At 34.7% G+C, this 21,043-nt stretch overlaps 1 protein-coding gene across 9 annotated transcripts in view; it reads left to right on the top strand.

The window, feature by feature from the left end:
• The window catches only part of CFAP44 (cilia and flagella associated protein 44), a 107,862-nt gene that overhangs the window by 53,360 nt on the left and 33,459 nt on the right, over positions 1-21,043 (top strand). For 8 of the 9 annotated variants that reach the window (XM_010970814.3, XM_045507242.2, XM_045507241.2 and 5 more), the window contains 9 exons: positions 762-923; positions 1,939-2,169; positions 5,508-5,653; positions 6,259-6,529; positions 9,278-9,333; positions 9,488-9,650; positions 11,103-11,233; positions 14,741-14,937; positions 17,344-17,518. In XM_010970814.3, coding sequence (XP_010969116.2) covers positions 762-923; positions 1,939-2,169; positions 5,508-5,653; positions 6,259-6,529; positions 9,278-9,333; positions 9,488-9,650; positions 11,103-11,233; positions 14,741-14,937; positions 17,344-17,518 — 1,532 coding nt within the window. The remainder of the gene's footprint in view (positions 1-761; positions 924-1,938; positions 2,170-5,507; positions 5,654-6,258; positions 6,530-9,277; positions 9,334-9,487; positions 9,651-11,102; positions 11,234-14,740; positions 14,938-17,343; positions 17,519-21,043) is intronic. The other variant, XM_045507244.2, reaches the window with a different exon arrangement.

Here is a 21,043-nt window from a genome sequence, read left to right as displayed (position 1 = left end):
GTGACTATACCTGTTTTTCTTATTATAATTGTATCTCTAGCACTTTATAAAATTCTGAGTACATAGTAGGTGTATAATAAATACATGTTGAATAAAATAACTGGATGGGTCAACATTTTGAATAATGTATCTATGGAATGTCAACATGGGGATTTTCCATACATAGTTAAATACATGATTTTGGAGCTCAAGAGAGAGGTCTGTACTAGAAAGGTTAATTTGGAGTCTAATTGCCTGTGAGTGGTAATGAAGCTTTGGTTGGCTATAATATTTCCCAGGGAATGTTTATGGAGAGAAAGGAGAAGAGGGAAGAGAACATAAACCCTGGGAACATCCACATGAAATAAACTCAGGCAGAGAGAGGATGATCCGTCAAAGGAGGCTGAGGCTGTATATGCTATCCACACACTGCAGATTTTCCTTGGCAGCCCTAATTTTAATATTTGGCCAAACATATTTCACAAAGACATTTTTGGCTCAGCAAATATGTACTAGCATCGTAAGGGAAACAAATCTAAACCTAATTTTAACACTTAGCTTATTCATGAATAATGATATAATAATTTTTATTAATAATTGTGTATAATGATTAAGAAGATTTACTTAATCCTACCTAATCCTGTAGTTATTATTAGTAATAAGTGCTTTTTAAAATGGCTAGTATATATAGCAATTATATTTTCCTTGGTTTAAAATCTTTTTTGAACTGTGCTCCTAAAATATTTGCCTAAATGTAAATGAACTGTTTAATATTTTTTTAGCCTGAAAGTACTTTACTGATAATCTGTGAGAATGGCTATGTTCTCGAAGCTCCGTTTCCAACTGTAAAGGAGGAAGAAGAGGATCATGATGTAGTTTCCTATGAAATCAAAGACATGTGCATAAAATGTTTCCATTTCTCAAGTGTCAAATCTAAGATTCTGGTATGAAATATCCTTGAAGCATTATCTTCTAATTTTTTCTTAGAATATAAATTATTCTGTGTTAAGTGCTAGGGAAAAACAAAGATGATTAATACATTGAGTTCAAGGAGCTTATCTGGTGGAAAGTAGCTAACTGTATTAGGAGGCGGTAATGAATAGATATGAAAATCATGGTGCAAATAAAATTTTAGGGGCATGCACAGGAAAGAATATATGATTCTGATGGAGGGGTGAAAGGAGGTCAAGGATGACTTCATGGAGGTGACATTTAGTACTTAAAGAATGGGAAGGATTTTGAGAAGATGAAAATGGGGAAGAAGGCAGTTAAAGCTGGGAGAACATCCTGAAGGAAGGCAGAATTGCAAGAGTTTTTGGTGTTTTGGGGAAATGAAGAATGGACTCTGAGACAGAGGGATGCAATTGTGACCACCATGTGGGGCTCCTTAAACACCAACCAAGGTGTTTTAATTCTTAGGCCATTAGGATCCATTGTGAGTTTTTGAGGAGAGGATTAAGTGATGCGATCATATAAATTTGGAATTTAATTCTAAGGGGAAAATGGAATAAAGAGGTAAAAGATGGGAGGTAGGGATGCCAGTGTTAGGAGGCTTTTGCAATAGTTGGCAGAGGCAGAGGGTCTGAATCACTGTAACACTAAATGTAGAAACAACTTCCCTTGTGGACTATTTCAATATGCCTAATTCATGGAGTGACAGTGATAGGCTCTAAGAGAAACTGTAGTTAGCTTTTCTATTAGGAAAACAAAGTCAAAATACTTCCTGTAAAACCAGGGTCAGTGGGAGTAAGACAGAAAGTCACTCCAATGATTTTAAAATTTTAACAATAAAAATACATCCCCCAAATTGATAATTATTTTTGAATGACATTTTTACATTAGAGATGTGAGTTTTTGTAGGACTGTCTACCTCTTACTTTCTTTGTCATCTCTAATAGTGTGAATGAATGAATGAATTACGGCTGTGTTTATATCTCCTCAATATCCCTTTTGCAAAAGAGATTAATAGAAATTGAAAAGAGAAAGAAACGAAAGGAGTTGAAGGAGAAGGAAAAGGAAGAAAGAAGGAAGAAGCTAGCAGAAGAGATGGGAGAAGATGGAGAAAGGGAACTCCACAGGGAAGAGGAGGAGGAGGAAGAGGAGCCATTGCCCGAAATCTTTATTCCTTTAACCCCCTGTCACATCCTCTGTGGATTCTACTCTGGACCAGGGAAGTTCTGGGTTTCTTTGGTGAGTAATAATGTAATAAATTTTATTTCAGCCCTAATCCAATATGGTTATTATTTCCAGCACATTCTTACTTCCTTACTCTATGTTAAGTCTTCATTTATTAATTACTGTCGAAAGTATGAATTTTGATGAATAAATGTGAGTTTTTATATCATCTTAGTATCCTTTTTATATGACAACTTGTTATATCTGTTATCTATGACAATCATACATGTTTGAGGAGGTCAAAGGGGGGAAGAACCAAAGGAGAAGGGCAAAGGCCAAAAGGCTTTTCCAGCTGCATCTGTTGCTTTAAGATATTGATTCTAATGACAGTACTACCCAGTAGACTTTCGCTTGCCTTTGATTATCTATAACTCTGCTTTGTGGCCACATGGAAGTCCGGGGAAATGACTGTTTTTAAATGGTGACATTGCCTCTCTGAACGAAATTGGGATGTGGCTAATAAGGAAGAAGAGAAAAATAATGGGGAGACAAATACCTGGGACTGTCACAGTGATGTGACAATTATTTTTTTTTACTCTTACAAAACATTTTATGAATCTATTGCAAAGTGAGATTTCCTTCATTATAAACTTGTCACAGATTTCAATTCCATTCACCAAAAAAAGGTAATAATTGACACAAAAGTATATTTGAAAGATTATCACTAATGCATAACTGGTCTCAGACCTTTGGCCAGGCCAGGGAACTGACTAGCTAAGGACTGTTGCTATAAGGCGTGGTGAGAGTTAACTCCTCTCCTCTTCAGCTTTTCTTAGAAATATGTCTTTCATAGCGACTTGTACGAAGGCCAGCAGCAAGAAGGATAGAAAGTAGTGATGAAAACACCTTAAGATTCCATTTATTTGTGCATCTACCCTTTGTCTGTCTTATGTGTTTTATGAAAGAATTATTGATGGCTACTTGTGTTGAGTTCAAGGGGTAAAGGGATAAGTAAGACATGGCCCTGCCCTCTGGAAGTGTCCTCATACCATGAAGGAGAGGGGCACAGAAGCAACTGTGATATAAGAGAGATCTACTGTCCTTGAAACATACATGCAAAAATTATTAATTTTATAACAAACATTGTTTACCTTTTGGGTTGCCACTTAAATATTACATGGGACATACACATATTAAAAATATATTTGTTTATCTGAAATTCAAATTCAACTGTGCATCCTGTATTTAAAATTTTTTTTCCTAGTTTTACTAAGGTGCAGTTGACATGCAGCACTGTGTAAGTTTAAGATATATAGCATAATGATTTGACTTGCATATATCATAAAATAATTACCACAGTAAGTTAATAAACATTCTGTATTTTTGTTTGCTAAGTACGGAAACTTGCTGATTCTATACCAGGCACCAGTCTAAGTGACCACCCTATAAAATAAATGCTCTTATACTTCGCGTTTTACATAAGAAGAAACCAAGGCACGGAGAAGTTAGGGAACTTATCCGAGGTTGTATAATTAATGAGAAGTGGAACCAGGATCTGGACTCGGGCAGTCTGGGTCTAGAGTCCATGCTCTTAACCATTAAACTGCACCGGCACACAAGGTTAAGGTATAGTTCAGAGGTAGAGACACTCACCCTGCTTGACCCACCTATTTGCCAACTCCCCAAAAGGCATTTTACTATTGTTTTATATTGTCAGCATCATTTTGGTTTATCCTTTTTCTTGCTGTTAATTCCCTTCTATATCTTTGTAATTGCATCTTCTGCCTAAAAATAGCATTTAATATTTTCTTTAGTGTTGGTCTGTTGGTGGGAAATGCTCTGGTTTGGATTTTGAGAGATTTTTGCTTTATAGTGCCTATTTTGTCTTTTTAAAAAATTCTGTTTCTGCTAGATATTTTCAAAACTTTGGTATCTTTTTATTTTTTCTTTTCCATTCTGCCAGCTACATCTTTTTATTGGTGTTTCTTTGAAACCTCATGTATCTTTTTTCTCTTGTCGGTTTTAAGATTTGGTGATAAAAGGTCTAATTTCTTCATATATATCTTGCTTGTGGTTCACAACACTTCTTGAATCTCAACATATTTTTACTCCGTTTTAGAAAATTCTCAGACATTATCTACTACAACATTGCTTCTAGTCCATCTTTTTACTCTCTCCTTGTGGAATTCCAATTTTATGTATGTTAACCCTCATCACTATGTCCCATATGTGTCTTACACTCCTCTTTTTGGCTGTATTTTCCATCCTTCTTTTCTCCCTCCTGCCTTTGTCTGTTTTTTACTTTTGTTTTTTGTGTTGTTTTGTTTTGTTTTGTTTTTTTATTCTGCTCCAGCTTCATAACTCTAGCTTTAGCTTGATCAAGTTGCCTTTAAACCAATCTATTGAATTTCTAATTTCTGTCATTTTATTTTTCAATTCTAGAATGTTCATTTTTCCATTATGTACTGTTTTTTATAAATTCTAGTTGATTTCTAAAATTTTCTATATTTCCTTCAAATTCCTTAAATACATTAATCATAGTTACTTTGAATTCCCTTTTGAAAACACCTCTATCAGTCTCTCTTATAATTCTGTCTCTTTGATCTGTTTTTACTCTTATGCCTAGTTTTTGTTTTTGTTTTTAAATTAAATGCTAGCCTTTGTATGTGAAAAACTGTAGCATTAGCTTGAGTCTCTGTATGTTGCCATTCTCTTCTGGAGACTTATTTTTGGTTCTGGAAAGCAGCTAGAAATCCTGGATCTCTTTCATCCAGTCAGGGACTGAGATGACTTGAAATTAGGCTTTACCTCCTGTGAGTGCCAGTCTATACCTAGTTTACTCATACATGTGGGGAAGAGTGCACCAGGGTTGTAATGGAAAGCCCAGTGGAAGGTGTGTTTACAATGACTGCTCCTTGGAGGACCCTGGAAATTCTCTCTCCCTAAATCCAAGACACTACAGTTTGCTCTGCTTAGCTTCTTGGCCTCTCAGCTGCCACTTTTAGAATTGGCAGTAGCCTCCGGGAGAAAAAGAAAGTGTCCTAGATGGAAAATCTTTGAAAACCATGACCTGTAAAACTCTATTATTAAACACTACTTATTCAGAGTAATACTGAAAATACAACGAAATTCAGTAGGTAGGTAGAAGTGGGAAGAAGACAAGAAGTCTCTCTTATATTGCCTTTTAAGTGGAACAAATCATTGTAAGATGTATTATTATAATTATATAACTGCATGTAAATGAAAAAATGGAAATGCTTTATAAAACTTATAATGATAGAAACCATATAAATATGGATGTTTTAAGACATTTGTTTTATGTTTTAAAATTTGAAATGATCAAAAAGTCCTCATGTGCTCATGTGTGTCTTACATTCAGGTACCATGTTCTATGTTGTTTATCTCCTTTTCAGGGCGGCTATGATTCTGGTTTTCTGTATCACTGTGAGTTCCCCCCATATGACAGAAACAGTGATATCACAGCGAAGAAAGATGAACCTTTTGATTTCCGTCTTGTTGAGGATACAGAGGATAATCCCATCAGAACTATCACTTTCAGGTGAACAGAATTTCAGAAAGCTTTAAAAAAAAAAAACTACCCCATTATTGGCTGTTTTTGTTCATGATGAATATTGTCAGTTTTAAAGAACTGTCCAAATGAAAAGGCACTCAAACAATGTTTAGTTAAATAAAGCAAATGAATAAAGTAGAACCGAAGATAATCCTGAAACTATTTCAATCCCTTTCATCAAATATTCTGTCAGAATGTAGCACACAATTGAATTGTACAGATTTTCTTTCTGTTGCTTAGGAAGATGCTACTGCATGGTCAGATAATGAAGGTTCAGGGTTACAGTGATTCTGGAGAAATCACAAATTGAATCATTAGTCCTTTGCTAACTGAGGATTAAGCATATATGCTAGTCATTCTTTTGAAGAACAAAGATAAATAGCTCCAGATTTCAAATTGGCTTTTCCTCCTCTTACCTGTTTGTCTTAATTTGCTAGGGCTGCCATAGTTTGTCAGGGCTTCAACATGTGGATTTGATGGGGACAGTTTAGTTCATAACACCTTTGTTATTAAAAATTTAGCCGTTTGTCAATTAATGTAAAACATTTTCAGATCAATATGAAGAAACAATTTATTTTCCTTTTGTTTCATAGCATTACCCAAGATATGATGTTTTGTGGAATGCAAAATGGAGCAATTCGAGTCTATATCCTAAGTCACGACGATCTTTCATTGACCCACATGGAGGAATACTGGCACTTCAATATGCATGACAATGACTATGGATGTGTTAAGTCCCTCTCCACTAGCTTTGATGATCGTTTCTTGGTGACTGCTGGAGCAGATAGTAATATCTTTGTTTTTAGCATTCTTTCTGAATTTGAGTTAAAGAAAGGCATGAAAGCCAAAGTGCCATCTCCAAGGGTAGGTAACTATCTGACTAACAACAATGAAAACTTTATTTTAATATAGTGATGTTAAAACACTCATATTCTTTAAAAATGAAACTCTTTAGACACATTTACCTTCCTAGCAGTATTATGTTTTTGCTTTTCTGGTGCCTCTGTTACCAAATATTAAAGATGTTGAATTTACCTCATTACTAAAGGTGTAGAAGTCCCCCAATTAAAAAGACTATCTGTTTTTCTATCTCAATCACTTTCTCAATCAAATTTTTGTTTTCAAGATGGATTTTTTTTCAGATATAAATTTTGCCTTTTGTTTATTTGTTCGCTTGTTGAAGAGGTGCATGTAGGATGTATACCATAATTTGTACCTTTGAGAGGGGTTGTAAAAATATTGTCTTTACTATTAGAATATGACAATAGCATCAAAGATTCAGTTAAATTATTTTTAGGCAGAATACATTATTGGCTTTGTAATAAAGATTGAGGGTTTGGATCCCCAAATTATATTTCTTTACCCTATTGTAGGACCTGAATTTTCTATTATCAAAATGGATCCTTTGATAAAATTACTAATAACCATTAGAACTGCTCCTAAAGAATAAGAAATTATATTAGAAAGACCATAATAAAAATTCTTATGAGCACATTGGCTTCCTATTTAACAGGTAGCCCACTTCAAAAGAACATACAAAGAATGTAGGGAAGATATGACCAGGTAAATTTCCATTTCTATTAATAGCAGCAAGACTTGGAGAATGGACTGTTGTCTAAAGAGATCCAGCTCAGGAAGAGGGATTAAAAAGGAAAAGTGTACGAGCAAGATGAAAATCTTTATCTTTCTACTTAGTGCTAACTCTCTCTATGTAAACCCATATTGGAGAGAAAAAAACCCATTCCATGTTTGCATAATGGTGTTCTTTTATGTACAACTGCGGTCAGTATCTCTTAAGTCACTCAAGCAGACTCTGCTTTTAAGAAGGCAAAATCAGAAAGAATTCAATAAACAAAATAAAAAGCCAAGCTCTGCATAGGTCTGAGGTTCTTACTGTATTTTATAATTACTGGGGAGCACTTTAAAGTATAGATACCTGAGCCCCACCCATGAGCAATTAAATCAGAATCTCTGAAGTTGAGGCCGAGGCACCAGTACAGACCTTCTGCAACTTAACATGCAAGTGGGGTTGTGTCCTGACAAACCCATCATAAGTTGAAAATATAAGCTGAAAACACCTAACCTACTGAACATCACAGCTTAGCCTACCTACCTTAAACATGCTCAGCATACTTACATCAGCCTGCAGTTGGGCAAAGTCAACTACCACAAAACCTATTTAACAAAAAATATTGACTATCTCACGTAATTTGTTGCCTACTGTACTGAAAGTGAAAAAGAGAATGGCTGCATGGGTACAGAATGGTTGTAAGTCTGTCAGTTGTTTGCCCTCATGATCGTGTGGCTGCCTGGGAGCTGTGGCTGCAGCAGCTGCCCAGCATGGTGAGAGAGGATCTGTCAGATATCCCTAGCCAGGAAAGGCTTGAAATTCAAAACTTGAAGTATGGTCTCTACAGAGTACATATTGCTTTTGCACCTTTGTAAAGTCAAAAAGTTGTTAAGTTGACCATTGTAAGTTGGGGACCATACGTATTTTATATAATTTCGCCCCACCCCAGCCCCCCTGATTCTACTGTGCAGCCAGGATTGAGAGCAATTGGTACATATTTTGGAACTGTTTGGAAGCCCCTTTGTTTAACTGAAATTTATTGTAGACAGCTGAGGTCAGGAGCTGGTTGGCTGATTCCAGTATCAAATCCTGGAAATCACAACTGATATTGGAAAACCAAGGGGCTTAGTTCTGAGCAATAAAAGAATAAAAAAATTCAATCAAGTAAGTAAAATGTATTAGCCATCACTTTCTCTTACCTTGGTCATATTTTATGACTTCACTTTGTGAAAGTCATAAACCTTGTGTTACATAAATGTAGATTTATATTTTATGTGTATAAAGACTAGTACTGTAATTAAACAACTTGATCAAGAGAGAATCTATTTCTTTACAACAAATGACAGCAAAATAGAACAAAGAGAACAGAAAATAAACAAGTTCAGTTTTACTTGAGAACTGGTTAGCTAGCAAACTAAGTCTTTTTGTTTAGTTGGCTGTGTTATAATTCCTCTTTAACAGCTTAAGATATTTTTCAGCACAGCATCTGAATAAGTGATTTACTTTCATAGTACTCCTTAATTTTAATTAATTTCTAAAGGGAGATTCATATTTCGTATCTTTCTCAAGGAGAAGGATTATATTATCCTATGTATTTCCCATTGAATGCCTTTGATGAGGTTGAGTGAAACACTTAAAATTTTAAAAATACATATATTTAAAGTGTACACATGGGGTATTTTGGGGGACATCAAACCATGTATGAAAGGGATATGCTAAAAAACAGTATTTTAAAATAAGTGACTTGGAGGACTTTTTGTATTTTTTGTCACTAACACATGAATATTAATAATTCACATTTTTAAGAGAATATGGTGATACTAACATTTTGCATACATGTGATTGAGTTTCAAGACTTTTTCCACCTATCCCTTTAAGTGAAATAGAAACAAATACATTTTTTCCCTGGTTTATTTTTTGTGAAAATACGACTACGACTGTTAGAAATTAGCAGGAAAAAACTCTCGACTTACTCCTTATTACATACTTTAAGGGAAATACGCAGTTTAAAGGAACTAACCTTTTTTTTCCTTTTCCTACAGTTTGGGATAGAATCAGAACCAATTCCAGAAGATATTGATGATCCTAAAGCCTACAGGTATGGGAATTTTTGATAAATATCTTCTAGGTTTTGCAAAACCAACGTTTTACTGAAGTTGACCAAGCTAAATGAATTTCCAAATTATTGAATACTAATTTTCTCTTTGTTTCTGTATCTTTAACCTGTTATCCTTTTAAATTTCTGTTTTCAGTATTGAGAATGCCAGAAGAAAAAGAGAACATGACAAATTAATGAAAGAAGTGGAAGAGATCAAGGCTGGAAAGAGAGAACAAATCAAAGCTTTGAGGAATGAATTATGGAAACTACTACAGATGAATGAAGAATTACCAAAACATATGCAGTTCAAACGGACAGTAAGCCTAAAATAAATTTGATTTTAATTTTAGCATTAGGCTATTTCTGAATTGAGACTGCTGTTTTGCCAAGCAGGAATGCTTAAAATCATCTTTAAATTTCCCTTTATCTGGCCAATGTGTTGACAGCAACTAAACTACTGTAGAACTTGTCATACAACTTGGTTTGAATATAGATAAGCCTCTTTAACAAAGTTTACTTCAGGATTTAGCTACTTCACATTTTTTGGGTAATAAGATACAAATATAAGTTTGAATCTGGTTATCAGTCCTTATCATACCTAGCCAAGATAGCTAACTGTTGGATAGGCACATACTGTATAATTTGATTTTCTGTGGTTCCATTTCTGTAATTCATCAGCTCTATTGAAAAGATAGTACCTGGTTTATCCACAAAAGTTTCTAAAAGATGACTTGGTTTAGTTGTAGGTATGAGGACACCAAATTATTTAAGCTAATTTTGTGCTAATTTTTTTCTTTTGTGATGTATCACAAAGCCTCCAGCTATCTGCTAGTAATAATTTTTTCCCACTTTTTACATTATCTTAAATGGAATTACTATCAAGAACCTAATCAAATAAAAGCCCAGAATTTATGCTCCTGACTATATCTATAGATTACCCAGTCCTATAATTCCAGAAGCATTTAGCCAGTTTTGTGTATATATATACAAAAAACAAACTTCAGTGAAATCGTAATAATTAACTCATTATATTGGTTAAAATATTAACTTGTAATGGTTAAAAGATGTTCGTGTTATTTTCCCAAGAAAAGAATTGACACTTGCAGAATATGGGTGACATAATTCAAAATTAAGAACAACTGAGGTAAGTTCTGTGGCTCAGATTTATACATACATCATTACTTACCACTTAGTGTGAATGAAGGCCCTGACATCTTTCCAGGAATGAAGGAAACAAACATGAGACCTAAGCATCCTTATGGGGAAAATGGCTCCTTTGGTGAAGGACATTCAATCAGCATTTGGTTATTATCAGGAAGATGCCAAAGACACTGCCATCTTTCCTAGGTGGGGTCACATGGGAGGGGATGTTCAGCTAATGATCAACTGCTATGAACTACCCTGTGCACAGCTGGTTATATAACAGTAGTTGCTTTGGGGTAGAGAGTTTTGTTTTAACTTTGTACACTCTCCAAATATTCTGTTGGCATTCATTGTTTTTATTGTGGGAAAAATCTTTTTTAATATGTAACTTTATTTCCATTTTTATATATAGTGGCTTAATTATTTCTGGGAATTTTTCTCCATACTTTGTGGCAGTAAAATCAAAAGTATGTTATTTCTTTCTAGAATGAGAGAGTTTGTGATATTTAAGAGTTATGTGGCATGAAATTGAAGACAAATCTTAAAAGTATGTATTCATGTATGAAATATGATAAGGTACATTGCTGTAAGTACCCATTTTGATGAACAAATCCACTTATCTGCAGGATTTTGATCTAGATTCCAAAATTCGTGCTGAGATTGACAGAAAAACTGCTAATAAAATTCATCAAGTGGAGAAGGAATTAGCTTGGGAAAAAGAGAAACATCACCTTGGCCTAATGAAGCTACAGAATAGGTAGGATCCATATGTCCTGCTAGTTAAGATATTTGAGAGCATATAGTTGTTTTTTTTTAAATTCAAGAACAGTCAATTACAATGCGTCAATCTCTGGTGTACAGCACAACGTCCCAGTCATGCATATATATATACATTTATTCGTTTTCATGATTTTTTTTTCCATTAAAGGTTATTAAAAGATATTGAGCATAGTTCCCTGTGCTATACAAAGAAAACTTTTGTAAAGTCTATTTTTATATATAGTGGCTAACATTTGTAAACTCCCAGATTTATCCCCTCCCACCTCCTTTCCCTGGTAACCATAAGATTGTTTACTAAGTCTACAAGTCTGTTTCTGTTTTGTAGATAAGTTCATAGTGTCCTTTCTTTCTTTCTATTTTTTTTTTCAGATTCCACGTATGAGTGATGTCATATGGTATTTTTCTGTCTCTTTTTGGCTTTGAGAGTATATAGCTGAATGAAGTAGTTTACAGTGGCTTAATTGAAGTGGTCAGATGAGAGGTCTCTGGAAGTACCTTCTACTTCCTAAACTCCCCAGGAATCCTCTTGTCATTGCTGGTGATAACTTCCTGAGCTCACACCCCCCTGGTTTAATTTTTTTTTTTTCTACAAACCAAATGGTGGCATGCATATTTACTTCTGTTTCTGACTAATTAATTACTTTATATCTAGTTAACACACGAGCATGTACATATTAAAAAACCAAAAATAAAATAGAACCAAAGAACTTGTAATGAAAGACAACAATTTTTTGTCCAATCCCTGTCATCCATCAACATGACTTCCCAGAGGAAATTGCTTTTCCTTTTTGCCTTTTTGAGATATACTTTACATATAGTAAAATGCATAAATCTTAATTGAATACCTTGATAACATTTTTTACAGATGCATAAACACATATACCCACTACCTAAATTAAGAACATTTATAGCAACTAGAAAGTTCCCTCATGGGTTTCTCTGAGTAAATATTTACTCTCCAAAGATGAATGTTTACCACCATAGGTTAGTGTTCTCTGTAAACTTCATATAAATGGAATGCTGCAGTATGAGCTCTTTTGTATCTGGCTTCTTTACTTAGTATCATGCCTAAGATTATCCATGTTAATGCAGGTAGCAGTAGTTCATAGTTTTTCATTGCTTTGTAATATTCTATTAAATGATTTTTTTAAACCACAATTTATTAATCCATTTAACTGCTGATGGATATTTGATTTGTTTCTATTTTTTGGCTACCATGAAGAATCCCAGTATGAACATTCTTGTGCATGTTTTTAGGTGGATGTAAGCACTTATTTCTGTTTGCTTTATAAGCAGGAGTGGAACTGCCGGGTCATTGGCTCTATACATGTTTAGTTTTATTAGACACTGACAAAGAGTTTTCCAAAATGGCTCAACCAATTGATACTCTGATTATCAGTGTATGAGAGTTCCAACTGATTCCCATTGGATTCATTTCCTAGTACAAAATACCCACAGACCAGCTGGCTTACAATAATAGACATTCATTGTCTGATAATTCTGGAGGCTGGAAGTCCAGAATCAAAGTTCTGGCTAAATTGGTTTCTTCTAAGAGCTGGGAGGGAGAATTCATTCTATGCCTTTCTCTGAGCTTCTGGTGGTTTTGCCCGGGATCTTTGGTGTATCTTGGCTTGTAGATACGTCACTCCAAATCTTCTGTCTTCACGGGGTGTTCTCCCTGTGTCTCCTCATATAATCTTCCTCTTGTGCATGTTCAAATTCCCTCTTTTTATAAGGATACCAATCATGTTGGATTAGGGCCCACCTTAATGATCTCATTTTTAACTTGATTATCTCTGTCAAGACCTTATTTCCAGATAAGGTCATATTCTGAGGTCTGCGGGGAGGGTTAAGACTTCAGCATATCTTCTGTGGGGGGACACAACTGAAAATATAACACTCATGCTTGCCATCACTTGGCATTGTCAGCTCTTGAAACTTCAGCTATTCTGTAGTAGTGTCTGGGTATGATTTCAATTGACATCTCCCTGGTGGGTGACTTCCAGTCCCTTTTCCTAACACTTAATGTTTATTTGTCTATTCTCTTTTGTTAGGTGTTCAAGTCTTTTTTTTCATTAAAAAAATTGGGTTCTAGGAGTTATAAATTCTGGATGAGTCTTTTGTCATATGCATGATGCATATGTATATGACATACCTATGGGTGCATGCATGTAAAATAGCTTGCTCTACTCTGTGGCTTGCCTTTTCATTCCCATTATAGTGTCTTTTTGAACAGAAGTTTTAAATTTTAATCAAGTTCAATTTGTCAATGTTTTTCTTTTCAATTTATTAATATTTTCACTAACTTTTATGGTTAATACTCTTAAGTTGTAGTTGAGGAATCTTGGCCTATTCCCAGTTTATGAAATAATTCACCTACATTTTATTCTAGAAGCTCTATTGTTTTGCCATTATCTATCTTGGATAACTTTTGTGGGTGGCATAAGATAGAGATCGTGTCCTTTATTTCTATAAGGTTAATCAGTTGACCTACTATCATTCGCTGAAAATACCATCCTTTCCTCACTGGATTGTAGTGATGCGTTTGTCAAAAATCAGGTAACCACATATACATATATGTAGGTCTGTTTCTGAACCCTTCATTCTATTCCAGTGGCCTATCTATTTTTGTGCTAGTGTCACACTACCTTGAATATTCTTGTCATCTGAAATGTAAATCCCCTGGCTTTGTTCTTCATCTTCAATATTGCTTAGGTCCTTTGCATAGGATCAATTTGTCAATTTTCACAACAAATCCTGTTAAGATTTTAACTAGAATTACATTGAGTCTATAGATCAATTTAGATATAACAGGCATTTTAAAGGAATAATTGCTATCTACATAAATAAATTAAATTCTAAAATTAAAAAATGAGGAAATAATTGTGAACCAGTGCCAAAAGATAGCAACAATTTAATTGATGAAGAACTTTGAAAAGATAAATCTCTATGGGCCATAAGAGAAAGACGAACTGGAAAGTAGTATGGGTTCCTGAGCTTAATGGTTTTTACAGAGACAAATATGATAATATGAGATACATGATATATGGATATATAATCTCCCCAGCTATTATCTATCATATACTAATATGAGATATACATTATATTATAAATGTGTAAAATATATGAGATAATAGGAAGATGAATTACATTTCCTCAGAGTTTGATATGATCCATTTACCATCAAACTGCAGTCTGCCTGAAAAATTTTGACTCTTCTACATATTAGCAAAATAACGGTATTATACTGTTAATAATGAGATGTTCAGTATTTTCATTAGAAAGAAAATTCTACTTGCTCTTTAACCAAGTCCTATTCAACTTCCGCCACATCCTTATTGGTATATGCATGGTTAAATTTTGGATCCAGCATGATATAATGGTATTATTTATCAGCATAGTATATTGAGGTCTTATTTTATTACTTCATAATCATGCAGAATGATTAAAGTGGTGACTATTTCAGATACTTTTTTCCCCCCAGATTTCGTGATTCATTGGAAAGTGATACTATTGTGGTTCATGCCATACAAAGTGATCACAAGATATCCTCCTATAGGCTTGTGAAACCCTCTAAATACACCAAATCCAAACGGGCAAGTCAGTCAGAGAGAAGACCAAGCAAATTCGAGAGGTTTGAAAAAGAGGGAACTGGAAGAAAGGAAAGCCAGAAAGATACCGGTAAGCTAAATGACAAGAAAGCTTTTAAATCCATATTTAGTCAGATTTCAAAACTGAATTATCTTTTTGTGAGCAGAACCTTTGAATCCCGGGCACGTGACTGAGTGGCTAAGAAGACCCGATGCTGCTGACTGACTTCCCACATCCAGCTTTACAAAATCTAGGATTTCCGCGGATGCTTGTTTTTCTAGGCAGTGTTTGTTCCCAGATTCCTGGGCCTCACCCTAAAGTGCAGGGCTAGAACACCACATGGATTCCACTCTATTTTCTAAGAGTGTATGCTTTAAACAGAATGATGAGCTGAGGATACAGATGTGAAAGTAGTACCTCTAATCTCTACACCCTGCCTCTTGTAACTGCCCACAGGGTGACTGCGGATGAGTAGGAAGAAGACAAAAGAATTCTGGGAGTGGCTTGGAGAGCCCAGTCAAGGATAAAGGGCACTGCAGCCTTCCCAGACCCAGGCTAGTGCCCATGATGCAGGACTGACATAAACACTGGTTCATTCTCTTGATTGAGAAACCTTTAATGGTTCCTTTCTGCCTCTAGGATAAATTCTGAAACCATTATCCCCATATTTAATCTGTCCACAGTGTATCTGTCTTCTGTTTCCAATAGTGTATTCTCATATTGCTCAACCTGCACGTTAGCCTACAGCCCTGCTTGCTGCTTCCTGATTATGCCTGAAACTTCCACACCCATGTTCCTAACTGTGACCAATTCACTCCTCTCCTCTCGGAATTCTACCAGTTCTTGGGGATCCAGATCGAATTACACTTTTATTATAAAGCCTTTCTGTGGCCACCCAGCCCATATTAAATTCTTTCTTATCTGTGGAACCATATAGTTGAAATATAAATGGAAATGGTGGCTTATAACTATATAATCATCTATATTATTTAATTTTTTTATGTATATCTAAAGTATATCTATATGTTCTAGTAGCTTGAACATAAAAAAGAATAATTTTCCCAGTAGATACTTATTAATTGATAAAGCCAATTATTTTATTTTAATTAATTAATTTTTATTGATGTATAATTCACCTACAGCACTGTTAGTTCCAGATACACAACATAGTGATTTGATATTTCTATACATTACAAAATGATCATCACAAGTCTAGTTATCATTTGTCACCATACAGAATTATTACAACACTACTGACTGTTCCCCATGCTGTACATTTCATCCCTCTGAATCCTTTATTTTGTAACTGGCAGTTTGTACCTCTTAATCTCCCTCACCTTTTTCATCTCTCCAAACGCTTCCCCTTTGGCAGCCATCTGTTTGTCCTCTGTACCTATGAGTCTGTTTCTGTTTTGTTATGTTTGTTCATTTGTTTTGTTTTTTAGATTCCATACATAAGTGAAATCATACGCCATTTGTCTTTCTCTGTCTGACTTATTTCATCTTACCATAATACTCTAGATGCATCCATGTTGTCAGAAATGGCAAGCTTTCCTTCTTTTTTATGGTGGAGTAACATTCTATTGTGTGTGTGTCTGTGTGTGTATAGACATATGTCTATATACTACATCTTCTTTATCCATTCGTTTATTGATGGACACTTAGGTTGCTTCCATATCTTGGCTATTGTAAATAATGCTGCAGTGAACATAGGGGTACATGTATCTTTTTGAATTAGTGAGGTTTTTTCCTTTGGTTTTAAAAATACCCAGAAGTGGAATTCCTGGATCATGTGGTAGTTCTGTTTTTAATTTTTTGAGGAACCTCCATACTGTTTTCTGTAGTAGCTGTACCAGTTTACATTTCTACGAACAGTGCACAAAGGTTCCCTTTTCTCCACATCCTCACTAATACATGTCATCTTTTTGATAGCAGCTGCTCTGACGGAGGTGAAGTGATAGCTCATTGTGGTTTTGATTTGCATTTTTCTGTTGACTCGTGATGTTGAGCATCTTTTCATGTTTCTGTGATAAAGCCAATAATTTTTAAGTTCTAGATTTGTGTGTTTCTTACCAGTTTTTTAATTGGCCACAGAACAGTACAGTTGGTATATGTCACCTCAAATTACACATGTCAAATAAGACTCACTTGCTTTTCTCTTCCCCCACCTTCATGTCACACTCTTTCCCAGCTTCCTAATATCTGTCAGTGGTCCATTAATTCATTACTTTGTTCTCTAATTGTTTAATATATATCTCATCTTGTGAACTTTTTAATAAGGTCCTGAGGAGAAAAAATTGATTTAGATATCTTTGTTTTGGTATTCTAAAATATGTATCATGGGATTTAATTCATAGTAGTTGCTTAATATATACTGTGACTTATAGATTCATTGTATTCTTAGATTTTTAAAATGTGGCAGGTTAAAAACAATATTTGAGAGCTTTATTTTGATGTTTCAAAAAGATTGAAAACAAATGTTGACTTTCTGTACAGGTGGGAGTACTAGTGTGCCAGAAGAGTCAATTATAGAAAAAGGGAAGAAATTTCGGCCTAAAACCCTAAGTGAAATTATGGTGGAAAATCAAATTGAGAAAACGAGGAAACTTATACTAAAAGCTGAAAGGGCCCAACTGAAGCTTCAGCAGAGAAAAAAGGAATGGGAAGAACTGTAAGTTTCTTTTTTTTAAACCTAGTCTTTTGTTTTAAAGAGTCTCATGGTATCTTTTAAAATCTTTATATTTATTGACATTGTAATTTAAATAATGAACTAAAAGAAATAGAGATGTTAAAGACGGGCTAGGTGGATCTTTTCAGGGTGGTGATTCTGTGGTGGGACTTCAATGACCCTTTGAGTTTTGAGTCTAGGAATTTCATTTTACTAATAAACTCAGATGATTTTTAAGGATTAGGAAATTCTTTTCTCTCCCAGCATTAAGAAGCTATTACTCCTGTATGTTCTTCTAACATCTTACAGTTTGGGCCTTCACCTTTAGGTCAGTACTTTCATTTAACAAGCGTATCTTTTCATTTGTTTATTTTCCCCTTATATAACTTTGGTTAAATATCTCTTCCTGTCTTTTGCCCACATTCATTGTTTACTTTAGTGCTGTTGACTTTTGAGAGTTCTTTATTATTTTAGATATTAGTACTGTGTTGAATATATTGTTTGCAAATATTTCCTCGCAGTCTATAGCTTGTATGTTTTTATTCCCTTAACGAGATCTTTTTTGGAGCAAATGTTTTTAATTATGTTGAAGACAATTTATTGATTTTTTTTCTTTCTATAAGTCTTAGTTTTGGTTTCAGTTCTAAGAACTCTGCCTAGCCCTAGATTCCAAAGATTTTCTCCTATTTTTTTCCTAAAGGTTTTATAGTTTTACATTTTACATTTAAGTCTGTGGCCTGTTTTGCTGTTCTTTTGTATAAGATGTGGGATTTAGATTTAGTTTTTTTTTTTTTTTTTTTCCTCTACAGAAGTCTAATTGCTCTAGCATCATTTGTTGAAAAGGCTCTCTTTCCTCCGTTGAATTGCTTTTGGACCTTTGTCAGAAACTATTTAGGCATATTTGTGTGGGTCTATTTCCAGGTTTACTTTTTGTTCCATTAATCTATGTGTCGATTCCTTGGCCAATACCATCCTTCTCGATTACTGTAGCTATGTAATAAGTCTTGAACTTGGATAAATTGATTCCTCTCATTCTTCTTTTTCAAAATAGTTTTAGCCATTCTAGTTATTTTGCCTTTCCAGTTAAATCATATATTTACCAAAAAAAAAAAAACTTGCTGAAATTCTGATAGAAGTTCTGTTAAATGTATGTGTTAGTTTGGGGAGAATTGACAAATTTATTATGTTGTCTTCTAATCCATGGACACAGTATAACTCTACACTTATTTATATTTCCTTTGATTTCTTTCATAAGTGTTTTGTTTTTTTCAATATAAAAGCCCTATACCTATTTTGTTAGATCACACACAAATATTTCACTTTTAGGGGCAAGCATAAATGTATTGTTTTTTAATTTTGGTATTTAAGTTCATGTTCAATGCTGGCATAGAAATAAAATTGTATTTTATATGTTTATTTGCTGTTTTGTGACCTTGCTGAACTGTCATATTAGTTCTGAGATTATTTTGATAGATTCCTTGAGATTTTGTGTAGACAATCATGTAATCTGTAAATAGAGACAGTTTTATTTCTTCTTACCCAATCTGTTTGCCTCGAATTCCCTTTTCTTTTCCTTTTGCACTAGCTAGGACTCCCAGTACTGTGGTGTTGAAATAGAATAGGGAGAGCTGGCATCCACAACTTGTTCCTAATCTTAGGAGGAAAGCATCCAATATTGATGGTATAACTTTTCATTCTTTAATTTCAATCTACTTATATCACTGCCTTTGAAGTTATTGTGTTTTTGACAGCATATAGTTGGGTTATGTTTTTTAACCCACTCTGTCAATCTCAGCTCTTCAGTGGGTATATTCAGGTCATTTACACTTAATGTAATTATTGATGTTCAGGCCTCATATCTGCTATTTTATATTTTGTTTTCTGTTCTCTATTTTTCAGTTTTCTGTTTTCTTTTTCCTGCTTTCTTGTGGTTACTTGAATATTTTAGAGTTTCAATATGACTAATCTTAATGTTTTTGAATGTATCACTTTGTGTAGCTTAGTATTTGCTCTCAGTATTACATTATGTATACACAACTGATCAGTTTACTGTGTTGATATTTTATCAGCTTGAGTGAATTGTAGAAACTTCACCTACCTTTATGTCCCTTTACCCACTCCTCTTTGTTTCCCCTGTTTATAATATAATTGTATAAATATTTCCTCCACATATCTTTTACAACCACACATCAGTATTAGTTTTTTTAAATCATCAAACATAACTTAGACAATAGTAGAAGTAAAGTGTATTTGCCCATATTTTTACCTTTAACATCTTAATTTCTTCCTTTTTTGATGTTTCAAGGTTCCTTCTTCTATCGTTTTATTTCTGTTTAGAGAACTTCCTCTAGCCATTCTGTTAGAGTAGCTATGAGAACTTTATGATGGCTGCTTTAAAATCCTTGTCAGATTATTCTAACATCTCTCTCATCTTGGATTTGGTGTCTGGTAATTGTCTTTTCTCATTGAGGTTGAGGTCATCCTGATTCTTGGTATTTCAAATTATTTTTAATTGAAATCTGGACATTTTGGGTATTATGAGACTCTGGATGTTATTTATACATTCTGTTTTAGCTGGCGTTCTCTGATTCTGGCAGGGTAAGCAGGAGTAACATCTTACTGTGAGTACAGAAGTCCAGGTTACCCATTCTACTCCCGCTGACATCTGAGGAAGGAAAGGGCTACTTACTGGTCAGAAGTTGGAGTTCCAGATTCCACTAGGCTCCCACTAATACAACTTTGCTTTCCAGTTGGCCTCCACTGATACTGTGGAGGCTGGTGAAAATCATCGCTCTCCACTAGGCCTCCTTAAACACTACCCCAGCAGGGGTAGATCATAGATCACCTTGTTATTGCTAGGCAGGAGCCGAAGTCCAGGTTCCCTTTGGGATCTCCACTGACACTGTGGTAGGGAAGCTTGTTGCACACATGAAAGTCCTGGTTCCCAGGACCCGCCTCCTCTGAAACCACTCTGTAGGGGTTGTGTTACCTTGTGAAAGCCTGATGATGGTGGAAGTTTAGACTCCCCACTTGGCCTTTGCTAGCATGGGTGGAAGTGGGGCCACATTTTTTTCTATAATGTTTGGCTGGAGTAGAGAGTTTATTGTCTACAAGTTTTCTCTCTTGCTGTTCTGTTGTTTTCTTGACCCTTTAGCTAGAGAGAGCAGGATTTTGTTGGGCTTTTGTTGTCTAAAGCTGTTGGTGTTTCGGAGTTACTTGTTAGCTCCAAGTCTGGGCTATATGAGGCAAAAATAAAACCCAGAGAACTTACCATCATATACTCTTTAGGTCCCAAGGTTCTTTGTGGTCTGCGTCTTCTTTTCACCTTTCAAAATCTTCTTATGTTTGCTAGTGTCCAGGCTGTTTATTTTCTACTTGCCAGGAAAAATAGGAAAATGTAGGTCTATTCCATCTTCCTAGAAGTGGAACTCTTCTCAATTAATTTTTCTTATCTTTATCTTTAATGATACTGGGTACACTAGCTTTTTTTTTTTTCCAGATTCTTTACAGTCGTTTATAAAATGATTA

This window comes from Camelus bactrianus, chromosome 1, assembly GCF_048773025.1.
Source record: "Camelus bactrianus isolate YW-2024 breed Bactrian camel chromosome 1, ASM4877302v1, whole genome shotgun sequence".
Classification (NCBI taxonomy): Eukaryota; Metazoa; Chordata; class Mammalia; order Artiodactyla; family Camelidae; genus Camelus; species Camelus bactrianus.
This window is presented reverse-complemented; position numbering and strand designations above follow the sequence as displayed.